The sequence below is a fragment of the Apium graveolens genome, chromosome 10 (assembly GCF_009905375.1).
Source record: "Apium graveolens cultivar Ventura chromosome 10, ASM990537v1, whole genome shotgun sequence".
Classification (NCBI taxonomy): Eukaryota; Viridiplantae; Streptophyta; class Magnoliopsida; order Apiales; family Apiaceae; genus Apium; species Apium graveolens.
In genome coordinates this window covers 236254497-236279094 of record NC_133656.1, presented here as the reverse complement: position 1 = coordinate 236279094, position 24598 = coordinate 236254497, and the positions used below count along the sequence as shown (strand labels likewise).

Sequence of the window (24598 nt, the reverse complement as noted above, 5' to 3'; positions counted from 1 at the left end):
TTGGATTACAAGTAGGATTTTTAAAGTATTTCTTTATTTTTTCTACAATAAGTATTATATTTATCTTCCAAATCCTTTGACTTCAAGAATAGTTCACCTCCTTCCCTATTTGCACCTTTTCCAACTCAAATTCTGATTTTATTTATTTTCCTACAAAACAAAGTAAAACAATTTATTTATTAATAAAATTATGAAAACGAACATAAAAAGGTATTAATAATATGAACCTATCAATATGCAATGGGAAAAAGTGAGTTGGACATTCGCATCATCAAAGATTTTTCTGCAACAGGGAAAAACCGAACAAGGTATTCATATCAACGAAGATGTATTGTGACACTCAATTTCTAGAGGTAATTAAAAAAAAGGAAGAAGCCCAATTCTAGAGGTACTAAAGCTTAGGTAGAAGTTCAAAATACTTCATATAATGTGCATTTTATGAAAGTTGTATAGCGAATAAAGGGTGGGGGTTCATGAAATAATGCTCTCACTATGTATGTTAAATGTTGATCACGTATTTTTGAGATGTTCATGAAATAGTATTTTTTTTGTGTTAAACATATGTAATTTCAGATATTAAGGTTTTCAACTGCATTACATCACCTAATACCAAATTAAATGTTGAGTCCGAGTCTAAACAGAAATAAACAAAGTTCCACGAACAGGAAGAGCATGAATGTCCAGTTACTAATTCACAAAGAAATAATCTTTTTATAACAAAACTGGCACCAGATGGTCTACTCTTCTCATGAAATTCTTATTTTCCTCATGAGCTACATTAATCTCATGTAAAATAGGAGTCCTACCACAACCACGCTGAGCAGGCATTATCTTCATATAAACGAATACCCTGAGAATATCCTTAATTGCATCTAGAAAATATAGGACATTATGGAATGCATTGAGAGTGATACAGGCTTTTATGCATCCACTCACCAATTCTTCACAGATTGTTTGCCCTACACGAGCAGTCGTACCGATGTACCGGTAAACTCATTCACGATGAGCATATCTGGAATTTAAAGCAGCTTGATACAGAACGAATTTCTTGTCATTCACATCTTCATCTCCTTTTTGATCACCCTTACACATGTTGCTGAGTATTTGCTTTGTTTCCATGTCCAGCATTGAGAACTCCTGAATTATCAAAAGAAAATTCAAACTTTATTATCTTATCTTACAATTCGTCATTTAGATTCATCTATGCAATCCCAAACAAAGAATTTTCGTAGCTACTGATTACAAACTCCATTAACAAGCTGAAAGTAACCTACATTATACAAACTACACTTAATCTTCTACTATGTTCATAAAGTTTACAAACATATTATTAATATAGCAAACATAGCAATTAAAATTTTAAAGTTGGCCTTAAGATATAAAGCAAGATCATATGTACATTTTAGTTAACATCAATATGGAAATTTCAAAATTAAAACATTTATACTTGAAAAATTATAGCTAAGGTATCAAATGAGTCAATCAAGCGATATGACTAAAGAAAAAAAATGTAAATATGCTCTTGGTATTTTAAGGTAGATTGATGTGATAACTATACCTCCATTTTGAATTTTTATACACTAATCATATATCTATATTTATCTATAACGAAATAGAAAAAAAATTAGGGTAAAAATTTACGCTAGAATGAACGTTTATATTTTAATATTGTATGAAATATACGCTAGAATGAAAGTTTAGATTTTGATATTCTTATTTGTGGTGTGTGTTTAGGGATGCATCGGTAAAATGAAAGGCACTCTTAAACTGCTAGTTGCATCCACATATAAAAATCAAGACGTCAGAACTCTAAATCTAATTTCTAGATCTAAATGACCAGTGAGTTGTGAGTTTAGCTAATCTTCAAAACCTAATTTTCATTATCTTATTGGTGTTTTAGTAATATACACTATATATATTATTTTTAGAACTTAAATACATGTGTATGAGTTATATATTGGTTAAACTTAACCATATGACATATTTACAATTATGGGATAAAAGGGACATATTAGTAAAGTGTACATGATCCCTAGTTTCTTTTGTGAACTTGGAATGCCACTTTTTGGGAGCAACGTAGCTCGTGACAAAATTCCGAGTAATGAAACCCGTACGTCCTCCATGAATAGTCTAGTGATATTCCGGGAAAGCCTTTATCACGACTTCAAATACTTGAGTCCCTGAATAAATCAAACATCAATTGATATCAATATTTAACTAAATTTATAATTTATATTTAACAAATTCATTACATATTATTTGACTCTTCGGATATTTGTGGCTAGTCAAGGTTGTAAATAATGTTTTGGAGGCTTTGACATTGGTTGCAAGACATCCAAACGCCGGTCCATAACATTAGTGAACTTGGGAAGGTGATTTTCTGGGAGCTTTGAACTAGGGAAGCGTCAAAAAATTGCAACTGCAAAATGTGCCAAGGCAAAAAGAGAGTTTTCAGAATACAACGATAGATTTAAGAGAGTATTTACTCAACATTAAAAAAATTAGACATACAAATAACAATATATGAATATTGTTAACTAAACAGAAGTATGGAGACAAAGTATGAACATATAAATTACATAGATAAAAGATAAAACCGTGTGTTGTTTTCAGAAGAGACCAGGCCTCTCGAAAGCTCCGACTTGTATTAAAATTGTGTGTTTTACTGAGTGTTAAGATTTATTTTCGTTGCTAGTATCTTTATAAGTCTGATTAAGTAGTTATTATGGTATTTTACTACAAAAAATTGAGTTAATATTATCAAGTGTTAGCAAAATAGAATAAGAGTAGTAAGGATTTGCGTGTGAACAGAAATGGGAGCTCCACTTAGTAATCAACACCGTATTGAGTTGCTAGAGCAAGGGTCAGGCAGTCTCCAAGCGACGATGATGGAACAAATAATGGCAGTCGTTCAAACCGCTACACATGAGATGCAACAAACCCTAATTTTTCATCTCACTAATTTACCGAAAAAAATAACGCAGAGGTTGGAGGAACGAATTACAAAGTCAAGGAAGAAATTACAAGAAGGGTTTATAAACACAGTCAAAGGGAAGCAAGAGAGATTTCGGGAGGAGATTCAATCCACGTTAAATTCGTTGAAATTTTCATGCTCAAATCAAGGTGAGGGTTTAAATTCAACAATAGATTATGAATGAAGTAACAACGTAGAAGTTTGGTCAATGACGAAGAGATGCTGGAATGAACCGGTGGATCCGAACTCGGGTCAGGTCGAGGAGCAGGATATGGGTCGGTCACGGTGCTAGGTATGGAGTGGGCAGAAGCCTAGATTTTGGAGGCCACTCTCAATATGGGTATTCTGGGGGGTCTAATTTGAGTGAAAAAAATTAGATCTACCGATATTTGTAGGAGAAACCCCGATGGATGGTTTTGCATGCTAAAAGATTTTTAAAATTTCTACAAATTGACTACTGTAGGCGGAGATAGTAGCAATGGATGGAAATCCTCTTTTGTGGTTTCAATGAGAAAACGGGCGATGACCAATCAATAGTTGGGTTGAACTAAAACATATTTTGCTGTAACAATTCCGAACCACGTCTATGTTAGGGGGAATTCACATAAATATAGAACCAAACAAATAATATAAAACACACACACACAATATATGATGTAGAAAACCCACGTCCAAATTTGTATTATTAATCTAAATAATTATCAATAATACAATCAATCTCACCAAACGGTATTCACTACACGATACTTAAGCCAAACAACACTCAAGCATACATCAAAATAATAATATGACTATGTATATATAGCCATCACAAACTTGACCACCAAGACTAATAACCCAATCCCATAATAATAATAATAATTATTATTTACCCATACAATTATTACCCAACCCAATTATGATAATAATTATCTACCCATACAATTATTACTCAATCCAATTATGTCTTCTATTACCAAGCTCATACTACTTATTGGGTTTAACCCCGACAATCCTCTCCTTCAACCCAATACGACTTCATGCACAAATGAATTAGCGGTCACCATCAAGCCATCGACGTCGATTCGCCAGTGCCTCCCCTCGAACAATAACCCCTTCTTCTAGCACAAAAAGATTTCTCTTGTCTTTTTAATCTTTGAGTATCTCAAAATCTCCTTTAGTGACCTCCAACATATTGTTCTTCATCATAACACTATGTCCCAAATTAACTAATTTACCCAATGAAATTAGATTTCGATTTAACTCTGGTATGTACCTTACTTGAGTTAACCTCTGAACACGAATATTGTGACGTTTCATATTTACCTCACCAGTGCCAGCAACCTTTACCCTTTTACCATTCGGTAAAGTTACCATCTTTCCCTCACACTTCTTGTAGGATGATAACCACTCCCTCCTAGCACATATGTGATGAGAACATCCCGAGTCAAGCAATCATTCTTCTTTTGATCCCTTCCCTTCTTGAACCAAAAAACATCTTCATCAGCTTCAACAAGTGAAACACTGCCCCTTCCACGATTTTTCTTCAACTCTCTCAAGTATCCTATTACCTTTGGACACATAGATTATATATGACCTAATTCCTCACAATAAAAATACTTGATATCAGGGTTATGTTTCTTAACATACTTTTTTCTGAGTCATGTACATGTACCACGAATGCACTTTCATCAGATGTGTCACTCGATTCTTGTTTCATCAATCTTTCAACATCCAGAAGAACAACAATAATCTCATCCAAATCTAATTTCATTTCCCAATCAATAAAGAAGTCATCACAGTATTATATTTTTTCGGTAGAGACCCCATTAAAAGAACAACTTTGTTCTCATCCTTCGATTTTTCATCCAAATTATTTAGCTGGTTCATTAAGCCGTTAAAAAGATTCAGATGATCTCTTAAATCTCCATCTTCTTCCATCTTGAGCCCGAACAAGTCTTTCTTGAGAAACAACTTGTTGGCCAAATATTTTGAGTGATAAGTCTTCGTTAACTTCTTCCATAAATTCTTGGGATTATCCTCTCCAAGAACATCATACTTAATTTCTGGTGCAAGGGCCAACCAGATCGTCGATGTTGCACGTAACTTTATGTCTCCCCACTTTGTATCATTAACTTATGTAGGTTTATTCTCTCCAAGAGTCGCGTATAACCCTCATTGAATTAACAGATTTGTCACCGTGCTTTACCACAAGGTAAAATTGTTTGTTCTATTAAACAATTTAATCTCAAATCCCCCAACCTTTATCATGAACCTTAGCTCTGATACCACTTGTTAATGGGAATTCACATAAATATAGAACCAAACAAATAATACAAAACACACACACAATATATAGTGCGAAAAACCCATATCCAAATTTGTTTATTAATCCAAACAATTATCAATAATACAATCAATCTAATCAAATGGAATTCACTCACACGATACTTAAGCCAAATAATACCCAAGCATACATCAAAATAATAACATGACTATGTATATATAGTCATCACAGCTTGACCACCGAGACTAATAACCTAATCCGTTATACTGATAATTGTTTACCCATATAATTATTACCCAACCCAATTATAATAACAATTATCTACCCATATAATTATTACTCAATCCAATTATGTTTTCTATCACCAAGTTCATACTACATATTGGATTTAACCCCGAGAGTCTACTGCTAGTTTGCAGGAGCAGTGGTTGAGTCATGCCCAAACTGAGAAACTAATATACTTTACAGAATCAAGATTTACCCAAATTAATATACTTTACGGAATAAAATAATCGTGATAATAGTTATGAAATAACACTTGCTTCAAAAATAGAATGGTTTAACTTTGCCAAAAAGGAGGTATAATATAATTTACCCAGCTAACAAAATTTATCAAAAATAAATAAAAAATGAAAAGACCACAAACTACTAATGACTAAACATCACATAAAAAGGAATTTCTTTATTTTACAAAATTGGCAGATCCTTGAAGGATTGATAAAGATAAAGATAAACAATACGAGACATAAGTGTTAAGACTAATATAAGATCTCGAAAAGTACCTTTTAGAATTCCTTGACGATAAGTAAAATAAAAGAGACAAAGGTCATAAGTTATAACAGAGTGCAAACGGATTAAAAAGCAAGAATGTTACTTTTTTTTTGCTAAACAAGAATGTTACATCTTAGTTGTTATGTATCACAAATGCTCGATAAATTAATAATTAGAAGTTTAGAACCAACTTATTTACTATAGAAAATTTAGACAAAATGCAAAGCAATGTGATAGCAACAGAACAAACAGTACAGCAAACAAAACCCCATAATACAATAATAACACCTGCAATCAACACAAAAACATTTTAGGGGCATTTGATTAGGTAATTTATTTGTTAATGTTTGCTGTGGGCTGGAAAACTTTTGTATGTTTGTTGGGCTAGTAATTGATCTTTATGTTGCATTGATTGGGCTATAGGAAATCTTTTGTAAAGCCCAATCATGTAGTCCAATCTTAGTGTACTGTTGACCTACAGGTGCTTCCTTTTGTGCCAAAGTAGATTTCTGATTCTACATTTAAAAACTGGTTGTAATATTGTTGTGCAAAAGAGAGGCACCAAGAGAAAAGGGGGTTGGTCTAGAAAAAATAACATCACAACTAGTTTTACAAGTGATATGTATATAAAAATACTTATTAGTTATATAAGGGTTTAGATTATTTTACTTAAAAGTCAAAGAAAATTACTTAAATAAGTTAAAATAAATTATTTTTCAATACAATTAACTTAATTTATGAATTTAAAATTAGAAAAACATGTTAAAACATAATTTTTAAATTAAAATTAATAAAAAGTGAAAAAAATAAAATCAGTTAAGAAAAAATATATCGTTACTAATATTTAATATAATATGTTCCTCAAATGCTGACATATAACATGCATGTCTCAGGGAAACGCGTGACAAATTTGTGTCAAATAAAAAAAATTCTTAGGATCCGAATTTCTGTTGTATATTAAAAAACATGATCATTATAAGTGGACAATTTATATCAATATGAGATGTACGCATTTTAGTGGGTGCAGCCACTGCAGTTATTATAAGGAGATCAAATCAGGAAAGAACAGGGGTTATGTATGTATGCATAAACTGGACTGTCCCATCAGTTCAGCCTCCCAGACCAGCAACTGACCCACGCCATGTCCTGCTGGATTCTCTACCCCCTTGCACTTTTTAGTCTTTTTTTCAAATCTAACGGTGATACAAAGATTCAAATTTGAGGTAGATTATCCCAAATTTAATTCCAACATTGATCCAGATGATGATTCAAATTTGGATCAGTGAATAATAGTGATTCAATTCACTGATCCAAATTTAGATCACTTGATTTAATATAAAATAATGGTTTTGTTATTTGTAGTTTATGATATTTTAAATTATTTTTTGATTTTTAATTTATATAATTAATAACATAATATAATTAATAGTTAACAAAAATTATTTTTAAACTAAAACTTAAAAAATGCGAAAACATAATTTTATTAAAATTTAAATAAAAGTAAATAGAAGAGTCAGAAGTGCCGGATCCGGAAGTTGAGACTATTCCGATCGATGAAAATACTCGATTCCAAAAATTCTTGGACCGCTTTAGAAAATAAAAATAAAGAGCCGCATATTGCACGAATTATTTGAGTATTTGTGGGAAAAATATGCTAATTCGGAAAATTAGTGTGTATCAATAATATTTTGTATGTTAATTACTGCTATTAATGTGTTTTTTCGCGAATTAAATACACAAATTTAATATTTTTATGTGTATTAATTTTTTTTATTTCACTAATTTATGAAATGTTATATAAATTATTAATAATGATTAAATGATAAATTTAAGATAAAATTACTTAATATGATATTTATATATTATTAAATGTAAAAAGTAATTTGGATCAAATATTTGGATCACTTGGAGTTGGTCAGAAATTTGGATCAGTATTTGGATTAGTTGGTGATCCATATTTAGATTTTTGGATCACAACTGTTGGAAGATGGCCTTACATCCTTGAATCGTACTACCTCCGTTATGTTGAGTTCTATACCTTTAGTATTTGCACGTATTTCGAGGTTTCTATGAAATATAGTTTCATATATTTTTTAATTTTTTTCTGAATAAAAGTTTTAATCATAAAAAAAAATATTATGAAATTAAACTTTAAAGAATTATTGAAAAGCGTGTCAAAAAATAATATATATTTAATGGAACAAATGGAGTATAAATTTTTAGGTACATAATTTGAAAAATGTTAAAAATTCAGTGAGACGGAGATGACGGAGTGAAACGGAGATCTGAGACGGAGATCAATACTGAGATCCTCTCAGAGTTTAATGTGTAATCTAAACTAGCTTATGATTAATAAGTACGGCCTCCGTCCCTTTGATTTATATACATGCACTATTTAAACGCATTTCGAGACTTCTATAAAATATAGTTTTATAATATTTTTTTATAATTTTTTTTGAATAAAAGTTTAAATATAAAATTTTTATTCAGAAAAAAAAATTTGAAAAATTATTATGGAGTTATACTTTAAAGTAGTATTTAAAAGCGTGCCAAAAAATAAGTATAGAATTTAATGAAACAAATGGAGTAAATTATTTGAATTAAATTTTTAGAAAATGTACTAAAACATAAAATATCAGGTCAAAACAAGATAACAAGATTACTGTAAGCAGGGAATAGGTAAATAGGTAAGCAGGCCTAGACATTAAAACATGAAGGGTTCAGTCAGAAAAAAGCTGTATAATGAATATTGTATAGCTGTAGAAGGAATGAATGAGAATGTATGTGTGTGATTTATATATTATTTTTGTAATGCAAAACATTAGTACTAAGTAATGAATGAAGTTGAAAATGGCCTTTCACCGGCCAACCAAATATTCCTAAATCCAAACAAGTTCCCAACTTTTACATTAACTCCCAAATCACTTCTTCTTCTTCAACTTACATCTCTCTCTCTCTCTCTCTCTCTCTCTCTCTCTCTCTCTCCCCCTCTCTCTCACACACACACACACAAACACAACAAACTAAAACAGGGTTTGAAATCAAGAAAAGCAAGAAGCTTTGGAGTGCATGGAAATGGCTGCTGTTTTAAAGAAAATCTGGTGGGCTGTTGAGTGCAAGAATGCCCTTGTTGATAAAAACAATGAGGTGCATCTTGAGGTCATTTTGGGGATTTCACACTTGAGCCTCTGTATAATGTAGGTCTTTGATGTATCAACCAACTCTCTTCTTCTCCAAAGGGCAGACAGGATGAAGCCAGGCATTATAAATTTTACTCCTTTTTTTCTTTCCCTAAAAAAAATTATTCTTCCAGTTCTTTTTAATTACTTCTAACCCCCCTGAAAATTATTAATATTTAGAAAAGATTTAACATTTTAAGTTCTGTTCATGTATTGACTACTGAGTTATATGGAAGGACATGATTTCCAACAGGAATGTTGTACTGAGTATTAGTTTCAAGAATATTGTAAACTTTTTTCAACTAATAGTATGAATTCATAGTGCACAATTTTCTATAAATAGTCTGCTTTCTACTTGTGGTGGTGTTTTTTTCTCAGCTGAGTTCTTGATTTTCTTGGTGCATTGTGTTCTTTAAAAAGCTTCTTGTTTTTGCATATTTGAGGCAAAGGGGGCTGTGATAGGTACTTAAAAAGTTGAAGCTTGTACAAGTTTGACTTGGTACTTACAATTACAAATCACAATTTAAATTTATAGTATGTCTTTTTTTTGCTAATTCATTACACACGTACACGTCTGAGAGTCGAATTTCTACACTGTGGAGTGTGGATGCTACATATCTGTGTCCTGGCTAAAAACTTAAAAATGATAAAGAATGTACCTCTACATTAGGTAACTCTGACATATTTGTATCTTAATTGTCTGCATTGTTTGCATTATTTTTACTTTGTGAACCTGTTGGAGTGATTTTATGCACATGATATTTTTGCATGAGCAATAATTTGCTACTCACTCTAAGCCCAGACAAGTCCTTAGCTGAATAAGATCAAGCCAACAACATAATTGTATATGATTAAACCAAAACAGGATTATTCAAGATCAAAACCCAGATATTATTTGGGTATGTTTACAAAGTAATAAGCAGATTCACTGTTAAAAGACCAGGAAAAGAAAGTATGCAGAATCAGGAACAGTTGTGACTTGCGTATAAAAGCTATGCATATGGATTCCACATATTCGAATACAGAACTATATTAAGTTGACTGCCATACCCGAGTTTGAAATTCAACATTAGATCAACCTCCAACGGAACAAAAGAATATGAAAAAGAGATGGCATCCGTTTATTCCTCATTATTTGGTATTTACATGGAAGCTCATCTTATTATGTTTTAGGTTTATCTAAACCAGGCTGAAAAATCAGTTAACTTTTTTAAGTATGCTACCTACCTCAACGCCATTAATTTAAAAACGGCCCAGCTCCTGGACAAGGCGATTTTCGATTTCCATTCTCTTCTTCATCACAAAACCATATTTGGTGATTAGTTCTTTGTCTCCAGCACTCACTGCAAGCTTACAGCCAAGAGACGTCTTGTCCAATTTGCTTTTGTACATGTCCGATATCGGAACAAAATTGCCTTTCTTGTTGCATAACCAACCATGAGCAGCCCTTAATGCCGCCCCTAAAGAAGCAGAGTCTGTCCAAACAAGTTTATAGACTTCAAATCAGGAAGGCAGGGAAACAGTTAAAAATGCTGAATGGTGATATACTACATGGTTCTAGAAAGATATCACAAGATTTTGGGTGGGGCTTGGATAATTTTTTCATACAACTTTGGAGTTTGGACTGTCTACTGACCTGGTCTTTGGACTGTATACACATTACATCCAAAAATGGAAGCAATTGAGCTTAGAATGCTATCATTTGCAGATGCTCCGCCAGTTGCTATTATTCTATTTGGAGGAGAAGGCATTCCAAATCTTTCAGCATGAGCTCGCATGGAAAGGAACTGACCCTCAATTGCTGCTCGGACCTGTACAAGCTCTTGTTTAGTACCAAAGACAACAAAACAATGTTAAAAAAAAGTTATATAATGTTCACATACCTCAGAAGGAGGTTCAAATTCCTTCACTTCCTGTTCAACAAGGCCATTTGAAGTGTCTCCATTAAAATTTGAGAGAATGTACCGATGAAAACCAACTGAAAAATTCAAATTATAAATAATGCTCGTGTGAGTAAGAAAGCTACATGCATCATACACCTTTAACGTAACTTTGTGTTGTACTCCCTCCGTCCCTCCCAAATGTTTACATTTGGGTGGGGCGCGGAGTTTAAGAAAAATGATAAAATAGTGGAGGAAAGTTAAAAAAGTGAGTAAAGTAGTGAGACCGATTAATATTATATGTATAAAGTGGGTATAGTGGAGAGAAGTAGTGGATGTAGTTATTTTAAAAATTATAAAAACCTTACCATTTTTGGAAAGTTTTGAAATGTAAACAATTGGAAAGGACATCCAAAAAAGAAAGTGTAAACAAATGGGAGGGACAGAAGGAGTACTAGTTTTTTATGGTCAAGTCAACAAGAATGAAATCAAAAGAAAATATTAAATGATATTTGAACACAGTTCCATATATGTATTTTAGGCTGATTACATTTTAGAGGAAGAAATGAGAAGGGAGACCAGAATGAAGTGATCCAACTTGACTGAACATGAAAACACATTGTAAAGCATACCTGGAAGGGGAGGAAGTATTTCGTCATCCTTGTAGTAGAAGCCTAATTTACCACCTGCATAACAACAAGATATAAGTCACATGTTATTTCTAGTAAAGCTTAATAATATGCTAGATTACCATTCAGAGGCGGTGTTTGCTGCAGAAAAGTATTGAAAGTCTCCCATGATTTATTAGCATAGCGATTACGTATATCTGCAAAGGTTATGAACACATCAGAAACACAAGGATTTACAAATTTACAGGTCAAAATGAAAGAAATATATAGGACCAAGAAGTTAACCTTCGCGTGCAAGTGATCCATTCTTATAGACCAGCATTACCATGTAGCCGTCTATATCAACAGGATTAGGAAAGACATGCCCTTCTAACCTTGGTTGATGTTCGTTGGTGATTCCAAATACCTACATTACAATGAGAAACTTCAATTGGTTAAAAAGGTGGTATCATTTATTCATCCTTGGTTGATGTCCAATGGCTATCCTAAATACCTGATTTATAATCGTTATGCTGCTTGTTTTATGGATATATTAAAGAGAAATTGAAGAATCCTAAGAATACATTTAGATTCTTACTAATTATCTGCAAAAACAGGTTCTATTTCTCTTTCACCATCTTCCTTCACCAATTTGGTAGTTTCTAGCATAAACACCCCTCCCCCCAAATCCCCCACACACAGAGTAAGAGACTAACTAAAATTCTTAAATATTGGTATCCCACAGCTAACTCGATGCTGGGAAAATAAAGTCCAGCTTGTAGGTAGGCTGGTGCAGGACAAGAAGACGATGCTCCGCATCACAGGCTGTGGGTATAAATGTTACAGTGTTACTTTTACTGATAAAATCATGGCTTATCAAGTACTGATGGTGATGTGCACATATGTTTATTCCCCATGTTCAAGAAAGCAGATCAGGTCAACTAATTTTTATAAAGAAACTTTTTGACAATTTTTATATTTACTTGAGCAAAAAACAAATTTTATAGATTATGGATTACACCTACACCTGAAATAATTACAGATAATAATTCAAGGGACCAACTGATTGCAGCATTATCAAGTTAAGATTCCAAGAGTGCATATGCTTGGACTTACAGTATCACTAGTACCAAGACTGATTGCCAAATCCCCTGGAGTATTGAGTGTCAAACCTACAATTAAATAAAGGATGTTCAGTCAAACATTTTGATAACCATTAATAACAAATTGTTTGTAATACAATAACAAATGATATAATCCAGGTAATTAAACAAGAAATAGCTCCTAGACTGGGACCAAGACTAGAAGCATAAAACAAGGGTACCCCGTAAATTATTAAATCAAGGTCACAGATTTCTGAACAAAAGAGTACTATTGCATCAAGATATTTCACCTGCTAGACTGTTAGGATTGTCACCGGACCATTGTACAACTAAACAGTCCTTGTTAAAATGGAACCTGAGAGAGGTACATCCAAAATTTAGGGAGTCAACAAAATAATAAGAAAGTGAAAGGCAAATGGCATACAAAAATTCACCCTAACCATGAAACTTCGCCAAAGAGAACGCATACATATTTTTTTTATGCTAAAATAACGCATCCATATTTCAGTGTGACAACCTCTTGGTATTTGATCAGAATAGTGTCCTCTTGTCTACTTATTATTTATCGAAAATACACGAATAAACAACACAAAAACACATGATAACTTTTGGTACTATCAAAATAATGCAGCATCTGTCGTTCTAAAAGGAGTACTTTGCAAGCAAACTACTAAAATTTATGATCAGCAGGCAGAAAGTTCCAAACTGGGGAGAGGTTCTCCTTTCCTGAAAATTGTGTATATCTCTAAAAACGATACCATCATATTGTAAACTAAAAAAATACTGTTATTTTAACCTCTCCACAAAATAGGGAGCAATCAAACCAGCAACAGCATGCGCAGGAGCTAATTTTCCAAGCTTTTGTTCCAAATTTGGTGCTGTGGCCTAACAAACAAACAAGTTGAGCTTAATTTAATAGGAGTTACAACTTTCTATCACTAAGATTAGGATGTAGTGTCAAGTGTGCAAGAAGCATCTTATTTATATTCCCAAAGGTAACAGCATTAATACGAAGGGCATGAATTGTTGATCATGATATGAGTGAAATGACATAAAAAATGACCAACAAACCTCCAGAGCTATTTTTGACCAAGCTCTCAGCTTGATATCCATCAAGTTCATTCCTGCACCGTCTGTTTGATCAATGCAAGCATATGCCCCAATAAGTATAGACGCCATAAAAGAGCTAACTAAGGAGATCCGCTCTGTACTCTGATAGACCTCCGGTTGCGTTTCATATAACCTCCGAATTTGGGGGCCCGTAAACCTCTCATGAGCACGAGAACCGCTAAGTTTAGACAACTCCATTGCACCGCCAACAGCTTTCTCAATAGCTTTGCATTGTTCGGTAGTGCTACTGTCCATCCATACTGGTGATTCGTTGACTGAAAAGGCATCACGGAATTGACCAACAAGAGGTTTCTTCGAGTCTAGTGAAGACAATATAGCCGAACTACCTGGTTTCCAGTATACACTACCATGTTGCTGCCCACTACCAGAAACAGCAGCAATCTTACTGAAATCCATTTTTTTCTCAAGTCTTTCCAGTATGAGATCAAATGCTTCAACCCACATCAGTGTTGGTGAAACAATTCGTCCATTAACCGATGGGTCTCGAACCACACCATCTTTAGTTTTATAATGAGGCAATTCCGAGTCAAAATTAATAATTTCTGTAGTGACAATGTTGAGGTTGGAATCCAACACAGTTGCTTTAAGTGACCTACACAAAATCAATATGTATGTCTGTGATTTACAAATAGATAAATACCATTTTACAAAGCTTAACTGTAAATCTTTTCCTATTCGATACAACAGATATAAGAGTCATTATGATCAGCTCTCAAATATAACCTAATCCAATTATGCAAGATCACTTTTTTATTATAAAGAAAAGCAAAAAGACCATGAAATGTTACAAATCCAAACATAAAACAGTTCCATACACATCCAAAAAAAGCACAACTATGACTACATTATTCAAAAAGAAAGCAAAATTCGATATATTCGATATACAATTCCAAATAATCACTAACACTAAAGAGCATACTTACATATTTACATGGACACAACATACAAATATTACAGTACAAAAATTGAAATCATAAACATCTAAAATCCCCAACTGTAATTTCCTTGCTTTAAAGAAAATGATCAAATCTTGATATGCAATTCTCAATAATCTTGATCACTAGAGAATATACTTACACACATGAACAGAATACAATTAAAAAAACAAAACTGCAATTTGAATTTAATACATAACTACCAAACCACAACTAAAAAAAAGACTAAATTTATCAAAAAGAAAGCTAAATTCGATATATAATTCCAAATAATCACTAATACTAGAGACATACTTACATAGTTACATGGACACAACTTACAAACATTGTAGTAAAAAAATTGAATCTTGATAGGCTCTTGAAAATTACATATACTGCAAGATCATTCAAGATCAAATTTTTATCATGAATTAACCAAAAAGATCATGATTTATAAGATTTCCATACATAACATAGTTACATCAACATCTAAAAAACCCCAACTATAATTTCATTCATTTAAAAAAAAAATATCAAATTTTGAATCCTTGATTATTGTTCTAAAAAGCGAAAATCGGCACTGTTCGGTAGAGGAACCCTTCCGTCATTAATCCGATAATCAGTGATTAAACGGATTGATCGGAACATTAATAAAATAGAGAATAATTAATTTATTAAACTAAATATAATATTTTAAGAAAAAAGTGTAATGACTAATCGGATTAAATCCACATGTTTCAGTAAAATAGGTGATTTTTAGAACAAATTGTTGATCACTAAAGAATCTAACTAAATACATACATGAGAGAATATAATAATAAAATTAAAAGTCCAATTTGAATTTGATACATAACTAAGAAACCTTAAAGATAAAGTGTGATAAGAAAAAAAGACTTACTGAGTAGAGCTATCAAAACCAAGAAAAAGAGAGCCTTGAGGGAAAGTGCAATCCTCCATTAGAGCAAATTGTGTTTGGTACCCACAAATTATAATCAAATTTAAATCAAACCCACAAGATGAAAATCGAAGGTGGAGCAAATTTAAAGATTCAGTTAATATGTAGAGATGTACATGTGTGAGAGTTTGTATAAGTTTGTTGTTTTGGATAAGGGTATTAATTAAATAAATTATTAATTTAATATATTTAATAATTGGGATTTGGATAATAAGTGGATAAGTATTCCTATTTTTTAGTGAGCTGAGTCATATGGATCTTTTAATTAATCTTTTAATACAGGAGTTCTACACTACTTAAAACTAATGTTATCTTAATATTTTCAAAAAAAAATTATAAATTGCATGTATAATAATGGGATGTTCTAACTTCTAACACTTTAGTTTTGATAAGTGAAGTTTGAAAAATTGTGAAAATACAAATTTGTTATAAATTTAAACTAATTTTTTTTTATGCTAATTGAATCCATGTGAATTTTAGAGGATTTTTTTTTAAACTCAGCTCAGGCCCAAAAGGTGTCGAGAACTCCCTTTCCATGATAAGGCCCAACTTAGTCTAAGTGGATTAACAGCCCACAAAAGTTTGAAAATTGCAGCAAATCAAAAGGCCTCAAGGCACCAACGGCCCAACTTCTGTTGATCTTTAATCATATCAAGGTTAATTGCGTTCTTAAATGCGATCGAAATGTTCATAATAAGTTATAACAAGCGTAGAAGTTTGAATCCACTATTCAAACTAGCTTTTATGTAAAAAAAAATTGTGATTCTAGGGCTGGCATGCAATCTGGCCATCAAGAAGTAAAATTTAATTAAACGAGTATGTACCCTGTTCACTTTTTTTTAGGAATAAATTTTTTATTAGGCGGAACAAATCGCACATATTTCAAATAATATAAAATATTTTTTTGAGGTAAAATATGTTCATTTTTTAATAAATATAACAAGGTTATTTGTTGTACGACGAGTTGTAATCCGATCTGAGTCGAGCCGGTTATTTAATTAACGAATTTAAGTTTAGGTATTTTTAAACTAGTCAAGCCGCTCGTTTAAGTTAAACAAGCTGAAATTTATGACGGAACTTGAGTCGTTTAATAATCAAGTCGAGTTGGATTTACTCGTAAATTAAAGAAGCTAGGTTTAACCAAGTCGAGTCAGTTGACTTGCCAGCTTAATATTCAAAAAATAAAAATATAACTTTAATTTATTAAATAATAAAAAAATTAAGAATTATAAATATATAAATTTTAAAAAAGATTAAGTCAAGCTCAGTTTTCGAGCTAAAATTTGTGTTTGAGTTGGACTCATAACTCGAGCTCAAGATAAATTTGTACTTATATATAAATTTGGGTGTTGTTCCTTAACCATCGTTGGATGAGATACGGCTGTCGCAATAATTCATTGCGGTAACACTCACCTGACGCAATAAATCATTGCAAAAACCGACAATGAAATATTGCGGATAATGTATAACAACCAAGTTGGTTGGTGATAATTTGCCTATAAATTATATATAAGTATGATGTTAACACTTAACGGACACTAATATCATTGATTATGTACAAAATAAACGACATTAATGAGGTCATTAAGTCAGCGGGCTTTAACAAGCGTGGCTGGTTAACTTGGAGCCGAAGCAATTAAAAAATGCACATTAACCCCAAAAGACCCGTCTTGTTGTTTTGACAACCAAAACATAACCGTTTGGCTTACGCACTAAGCCATCTTTTTCATTTGTCCGGATTTGCCCTTTTATAACCCAGATAGGAAATGGTCACTAACCGACTCATTGGTGCCGCAACGGTTCACTTTTTATCCCCCATGTCTTAAATTGAAAAAACCATTTGCCTGAATAAATTATATTTTTTTACCATTTTTTAAAACGACAATATAAATATATTATATTCATTATTGAACTAAAAATTAATAATTTTTAGAAGAAAGTTGACCGGATAATTTTCTCTATATTCGATAAAAATTTACACTTACATTATCACTTCTTATTCCTTAAGAATCTTATTTGATGGAAGTAAGATTTCTTAAGAAAATATTTTATTTATTAATGAATATAAAAATTAAATATAAAATAAAATACACTATTTTATTATTTCATGTTTAGTAAACATCTAAACTTAAATTAATATTATCGAAATATGTAAATCTTTTAATTTTATTATTATAATTAAATAACTAGAATAAGTATACACCGTTACTATTCTGTCGAGACCAGAATTATGTATAAAAAAATATGATTTTTTGCATATAATTAATCTATCGATTAAGAATTTATTGTATTTAAAATATGGACTCGTAAACTCAGAGTTATATTAGTATTAGACTCAATTTTTTTAATTACAATAATAATACAAAAATTAAAAAAAAATATACAAAACGACAAACTTGCAAGTGAAGCAACAAAAAACCTCCCAAAAGCCAGGCCCAAAACCGTAATTTCACACAAAAACCGAGTAAAACTCCGAACCAATCCCACATATAAATACACACACAACACACACAAACAAATCTCTCCGCTTCTAAAACTCACACGAGACTTTTACTTTTCAATTTTTCAGCAAAATAGGCTTCGAATAAATCGAATAATCACAATGAACTCATCGATTATTCTCAACAATCGCAAGAGCCTGCTGGCGAGGAAGCTTGTACATAAATCTCGAACTCGAATTTCTCGCGATCAGCGCTCTGGTGACGTGGATGTGAATAGTACTGCTACTACCACGGCGTCGTTTCATGTACAGAGTTTGTTACAGAATAGATGTAATTTTAGGAGTAGTGGTGACGTGGCGAGGCTGTTGTATTTTGACGGCTGTGATTGGGTGGATTATGAGAGGGAGGTTGTTGAGGCGGTTAGGGTTTGTTGGGAGGGGGTTGTGGAGGTGAGAATTGGGGGTGGGGTTTGTGTGTTTGATTTTTATAGGATGTTGGTTGTGGATGTTGGGAGGGGGGTTGAGAAGTCCGTTGCGTGGATTGATGTGGCTGGGAGGTGTTTTTTTCCGAAATTTGTTGTCGGTGAGGTTTCGAGTTTTTCGAGTTTTCGAGGGGGGTTGGGGGAGGTGGAGGTGGAAGTTAGGGTTAGTGGAGGGGAAATTGTGAGTGAGGGGTGTAGTGGAGGGGAAAATGTGGTGGATGAGGTGAAGAGGAAGGTGATTGGGTTAAGAGACGGTTCGGATGGTTTAGGGAAGGTAGGTGTTGGAGTTAGGGTTAGTGGAGGTGGATTGGGGAATGAGAGGAAGAGAGAGGGGGAGAATGTGGTGGATGAGGTGAATTTGAAGCTCGGAGACGGGGCGAATGTGAATTCTGATGGTTTAGGGAAGGTAGGGATTGAGGTTAGGGTTAGTGGAGGTGGATTGGGGAATGAGAGGGAGAGGAAGGGGGAGAATGTGGTGGATGCGGTGAAGAGTGGGGGGAGTAGTTTGCGAGATGGTTTGGGTGGGGATTTGGAGGGTTTGCGGAAGGTAGGGACTGAAGGTAGGGTTAGTGGAGGTGAATTGATGAATGAGAGGATAAGAGAGGGGGGAAATGTGCTGGATCAGGTGAAGAGTATGCGGGAATGTTTGGATGAGAATTCGGGTGGTTTAGGGAATGAAGTTAGGGTTAGTGGAGGTGAATTGTCGAAGAAGAGGAAGAGAGAGGGGGAAAATGAGGTGAAGAGTGTGGGGAGTTGTTCGAATGTGATGAAGAAGAGGGTGGTGGAGGAGGAGGTTTCGGAGGTGGAGTCGATTAGGTGGAAGAATACGAGACTGATTGGAGAGGGAGGGAAGCCAGGGATGGTTGTGAAGAATTTGTTTCTGAATTGGCAGGGGATTAAGGGGATTGGAGCGGAAATTACTGGGATGCATCAGATTACTAGGACTGATGCAGTGGATAAAGCGAGGTATGAGGGGTTTATGAATCAAGTGGTGATTACGAAGGCTGCTCGAGGCAATGCGAATGTGACGTTTGCTTGGGTTAAGTGTTCGAGTGAGGGCGTGGAGAGGATTTTGACTCATGGATTTAGTGGTCCCGTGAGAGGTTCCTTAGGGGGAGGTTATGGGGTGGGTATATATTTGTCTCCGTTCAAATCAACTGGGGTTAGGTAATTATTAAGTTTGATGATATTGTAGAAAGCTTGTTTTGGTTGATAATACTGAGTTAAGCACAACTAACTGGTTTTGGTATGCATTTCAGTCTACTGCACCAAGACGCTGGTGAAAATCATGTTATACTGTGCCGCGTTATATTGGGAAAGTGTGAGAAGGTTCAAGGAGGCTCCCAGCAATTATATCCATCAAGTGTGGAATTTGATACGGGTGTCGATGATGTTAATAACCCTAAATGGTATATAGTTTGGGGTGCTAATATGAACACTCACATTCTTCCGGAGTGCGTTGTCAGCTACAAGCATACTCGTTATCATCCAGGTAATTACATTTTTGCTAATGTCGCTACCTTGTTGGATCATGTTCATAGTTGTGATAATTTGGGTTTGTCTAACTTAACATTTACCTTTTTAATGTTAGGCCAATTATTTGGAACACAGCGGTTTGGCCAAGCAGCTGCAAAACCAAGCTTGACATGGATACCAAAAATGGCTAATGCAATGACTGCAAAATTCTTTGCACAGCTACTACGTTCTCTTCCTTCCTCCAAACTACCCGAGTTGCGAACTTTGTGCTCTACATATAAGGTACGTAATAGTGCTCAACTGTCTATATTTTTATATCCCCCGTTTTGTCATAGTTCCTATGGCGCTAAGGTGTCTCAATATTTATATCTGTCTTCATAACTTACTACTAGACAATATTGCATCCGTAGGGTAATTTGTAATGGTCTCCAAAACTTTTAGAAGGCACCTAGAATTTAATTAGAAGCTAAGATGACTGTTAAATGAAATTGTGTTTACTATGTATCTACAGAACTATATATTTGTATACTATATTATCAGCAGTATGTAACTATAGGATGTCACCATTTTTTATAGGTTTTAATGTTAAATTAAGCCATTAATAAGTGTAGGACTGATTATTTATATGATTGGCATAATACCAATGACGTTAATGTATAGCCTGCACATGGCTTATGATTCAACATTTTTAGGCAACGCCATACATGATGGGCAAGGCAACAAAGAATGCCTGACTTATTGTCTTTGCTGTGATGGTTGAGCAACAGTATCACTGTTACAACCATCACAATTATATTTATACACTAAATTAGTACATTATATATATATATATATGTATGTATGTATCTTCTAGTTTTCAAATTGTGAAATTATTTTACAGGCGGGGAAAGTGCCAAAAGGCATCTTCATGAGAAAATTGCGATCAGTTGTTGGGGATCAAATGCTGCGCACTGCAATACAGGAGGTCCGTGGGTGATCATGAAGTTGTAGAAGTTATCATCTGGTGCTGGGATATGGAAGGATTTTAAACTAGTTTGTCTTGCGTTAATTCATTAGATTGACATGTAATCACAGCCTACAAAGGGCTGGAGATAATATCACATATTTTCTTAGAAATTAACAGATTTGGTTTTGTAGTTTTAAACTTTTAATGACCAAGTGGATATCCATCATTATGTAAGTCTAAGGCTATATCCATGTTTTTTTGTCCTTTTATTATGTTCTAGCCTTTTTTTTACAAATAAGTAAGAGATTAAGCCTAATCTACTGTTTAAATCTCATACAACCTTGTAGCTCCTGTAATTTATGTTTGGATGGTATTCATTTCTGCTTGCTTGCTCTCTAAGAATCTTAATGATAAGCAGATAAATCAACAATAATAAATTATGATGAAGCAAGGGAAAGCTAGAATTTACTACAGAAATAATTAGGGCCTGTGTCTTTAATCAGTATTGAGAGACATTTTTAATGGTAACTGATAAAATATACTAATTTCAGTAAAAAATTATAGTAATTTGGGTTACATTAATAGTTTTGAAGTAGAAAAGAAGCCGTAATATTAGTGCCTTAGAGACCGTAATATTATTGGATGGGCATATAAACTGTAAATGCCTTTAAACACGTAATATTCTTACATGGTCCTTTAAGATCCTTACATATGAATGAACAATATAATTAAGTCCTAAATAATAGATTTTTTGTGCTTAAGGTCTTGAGATCTGGGTAAAGGCCTTAAAAGTGACATATGTTCTGCTCAAGGCCTTGAGGATCTAATAGAAGGCCTGAAATTTTGCTGCTGATCGTGTAAATCTCTGACTTGCTCATGTTTCCTTTTTTTGTTCCCCGTCAGAGCTCTTACATTGATTCTTTTATGAAAACAGTCATGTTAACTTCAGTGGTTTTTTAATAGTTGGAATCAGGTTGTTTAGGTTACATTTAAATCGCATTTAATTTGGTTTTGGGTGAATATTTATTTTCTAAAGTTGTTTTGAGTTTGTCAAATTTGAAAAGTTGCATGTTTTATTCATTGTGAAAATTTGAAAAGTTATGTATGATAGTTCTGCTGATAACTGTATTCATCTATCCATGATATCTGATATTTTTTTCAAATACCTATAGTGCTTGTTTTATTGACATTTGGGTAATCTCTAATCTGACATCTACATTCTATTTGTCAAATATTTATGCCTAATATATGTTTGTTATTTTGATCGAATTGAATGAAGTTATCATTTGCTTCTTGTTTAATCATAGAGCTGTTTCTATGATTTATTATTTAGATCATAGATGCAAGAATAAGAAATTCTTGCTTCAGTTATATAGGAATTTAGAGTAAAAAACCTTGAAGAAAAACAATCGGACTCTAATCCTTAAGTATCTTATACAATGTCCTTATTTGAACTTTCTAGCCTTCAAAACCACTTTGGCTTCCAATGACTTGCGAGTTGCAACTTCTTTCACCAAACTTGATAAAGATTCTTTTTGACTTGGTATCCTGATAAGCAGAAGCTTCAAGCAGTATTATCTCTGGGGTCTAAGGTGAACATAATTGTGATGTAATGATAGTGTTTTAACTTCATAGATGAAACTTACTTAGTTTGTATTGATTGTATAAACCTTTGCGGTGACATAAAATTTATGAGAAATTTGCGAATTGAATCTTGCGAAGAGCAGATTGCTCCCTGCATATCTTTTTTTTTGTTTTGGAAATTTATCTAAACTTTGAAAAATGGAACACTTAGAATATAGTCGTAACTATAAAAATAACAATTTAAGCCTCAAATTGTGCTTATATATCATATTACATAGTTGATAATCTAGCACACTTCGACTGGCTGAGGAAAGCCGAGAAACTATGGTAGGGAAATATCGGGTAACTAATTAAGTACTATGATTTTTGGTTCTTGGTAAGCAGTACAGAATAATGTATCGAATGATGGAGCATATTTACAGAAAAAAAAAACGAAACAAGAAACTATGAGCCGTATTATAATTGGTAATACCACAAATGGAGCATTATGTGAATTGGATATCAAGTCATTTTTCTTGTAATGATAACTGTTCCTGATAAAGATCTGAGGTATGTAATTGTGGTCTTTGAAAAGCTGTCTGTAGGCTGTAGTCCTGAAGTCTGCGAAAAGCAACCATACATTTTTGTGAACCTGTTATTTACTGTCAGAATATTATTTTACAAGCACTCTGTATTCACCAAAGATGGGTATTATTTTACTTTCATATTTAGTTATATCTCTGCCTGTAGCTGTTATACTGTCATCGCAATCAGCCTTTGAGTTGTGATGCTTCATACTTGCCTTTGGTAGCTACTATTTTGCAAATGTCTGTCTATTTGTATATATGCATAATCAATGTTCAGTTGTAACTCCCTGATTGACAATCTAGTGCTGCCTTGTGGTTCAAGTGACTCTTTATAATTAGATTTGGATGAGGCAACAAAAGGTAATATTGGTTTCTTCATGTTCCTCTTAAGTTTTATATTTATTGTTATGATGTTGCTTTTTAGTTTTTTATGGGCAGGGACTTCAGTTGCAACATTTCTGCCAGCAGATTAAAAACGTCAAAATTTTCATTTGAAGCTGATCAGTGATCACTCAATCTTGGAGCTGTCCTATTGTAAGTAGAAAGATTTTGGTATCATTTAAATAGCAAGTAAAATATGGAAACGAGTATACATGTTTTTGGTCATTTGAAGTCTGAATGAGATAAAATGTGAAGCTATCTGATATGCATGTTTACCAGCATTTTCATTTTGCTCTGATTGTCTAAATTTGTAAAGCGCAAAATGAAAATTGTAACTGTATATTTACAATTGAGAGAGCACCATTAACAATATAAACAAAGAAAAGTAAAGAACCAAATTGATGCAAGGGTAAAAGCTACTTTTTGATTTTAAAAGTTTTTACTCTATTTTTTGTGGTGCACTTTCTTGAAATATGAAGGTGATTCATGGATTAATTTTTCGGAAACGTGTTTAATTTTAATTAGGTTATGTTTTGCGATGAGAAACCCTACAATTGATGTTAAAACTTGGGGTTTGTAGTATTTGTTTGATTTTTATAGAATTTTGGTGTTGATTTTGAGAATAATGATGAATTGGACTGGGATTAGAGTGGCTTGGTGATGTGTTAGTGATGAATTGCTGTAAATTGATGTTGTATGTATGTGTGTGATACTGTGATTTGGGGGGGGGGGGTAGATGTAATTTCGCTGTGATTTTTGGGTTTAGTAGGGTTCACTGCCAGATGAAGAGCGTCTTTTTGAACAGTTATGCGATCAAGGCTTCTTGTTCGGATCATCAAGAGGTCACAATCCGTTAAGGTTGTCAATCTCTTCCTCTTACTGTATGTGTGTGTCTGCTTAACCTTTGCTTGTATTCTCTGTAGAGGTCGATAGTCAAAAGGG

General features: G+C 33.3%; 2 protein-coding genes across 2 annotated transcripts; one reads left to right on the top strand and one right to left on the bottom strand.

Moving 5' to 3' along the window:
- Window positions 1-10149: 10149 nt before the first annotated feature.
- Window positions 10150-15909, bottom strand: LOC141690157 (xylulose kinase 2-like). The gene is made up of 11 exons (XM_074494817.1): window positions 15725-15909; window positions 13853-14504; window positions 13578-13666; window positions 13072-13136; window positions 12795-12850; window positions 11985-12105; window positions 11822-11896; window positions 11703-11756; window positions 11074-11168; window positions 10827-11001; window positions 10150-10665 (listed from the first exon to the last, which is right to left on the bottom strand). Exons 1-11 carry the CDS (start codon window positions 15781-15783, stop codon window positions 10433-10435), a joined length of 1674 nt encoding a protein of 557 aa, XP_074350918.1. The 5' UTR covers window positions 15784-15909; the 3' UTR covers window positions 10150-10432.
- Window positions 15910-18296: 2387 nt separating this feature from the next.
- Window positions 18297-21397, top strand: LOC141692289 (uncharacterized). Its single transcript, XM_074497052.1, has 4 exons — window positions 18297-19870; window positions 19963-20195; window positions 20295-20461; window positions 21060-21397. Exons 1-4 carry the CDS (start codon window positions 18384-18386, stop codon window positions 21153-21155), a joined length of 1983 nt encoding a protein of 660 aa, XP_074353153.1. The 5' UTR covers window positions 18297-18383; the 3' UTR covers window positions 21156-21397.
- The last annotated feature ends 3201 nt before the right edge of the window (window positions 21398-24598 follow it).

Coding starts and splice junctions, on each gene's coding strand:
- LOC141690157 (XM_074494817.1), bottom strand. CDS start 15,783: ATGGAGGATTGCACTTTCCCTCAAGGCTCTCTTTTTCTTGGTTTTGAT. Junction 14,505..15,724: donor GGTTTTGATAGCTCTACTCA/GTAAGTCTTTTT, acceptor GATTTTGTGTAG/GTCACTTAAAGCAACTGTGT. Junction 13,667..13,852: donor GGTCAAAAATAGCTCTGGAG/GTTTGTTGGTCA, acceptor TTTGTTTGTTAG/GCCACAGCACCAAATTTGGA.
- LOC141692289 (XM_074497052.1), top strand. CDS start 18,384: ATGAACTCATCGATTATTCTCAACAATCGCAAGAGCCTGCTGGCGAGG. Junction 19,871..19,962: donor TTCAAATCAACTGGGGTTAG/GTAATTATTAAG, acceptor TATGCATTTCAG/TCTACTGCACCAAGACGCTG. Junction 20,462..21,059: donor CTTTGTGCTCTACATATAAG/GTACGTAATAGT, acceptor ATTATTTTACAG/GCGGGGAAAGTGCCAAAAGG.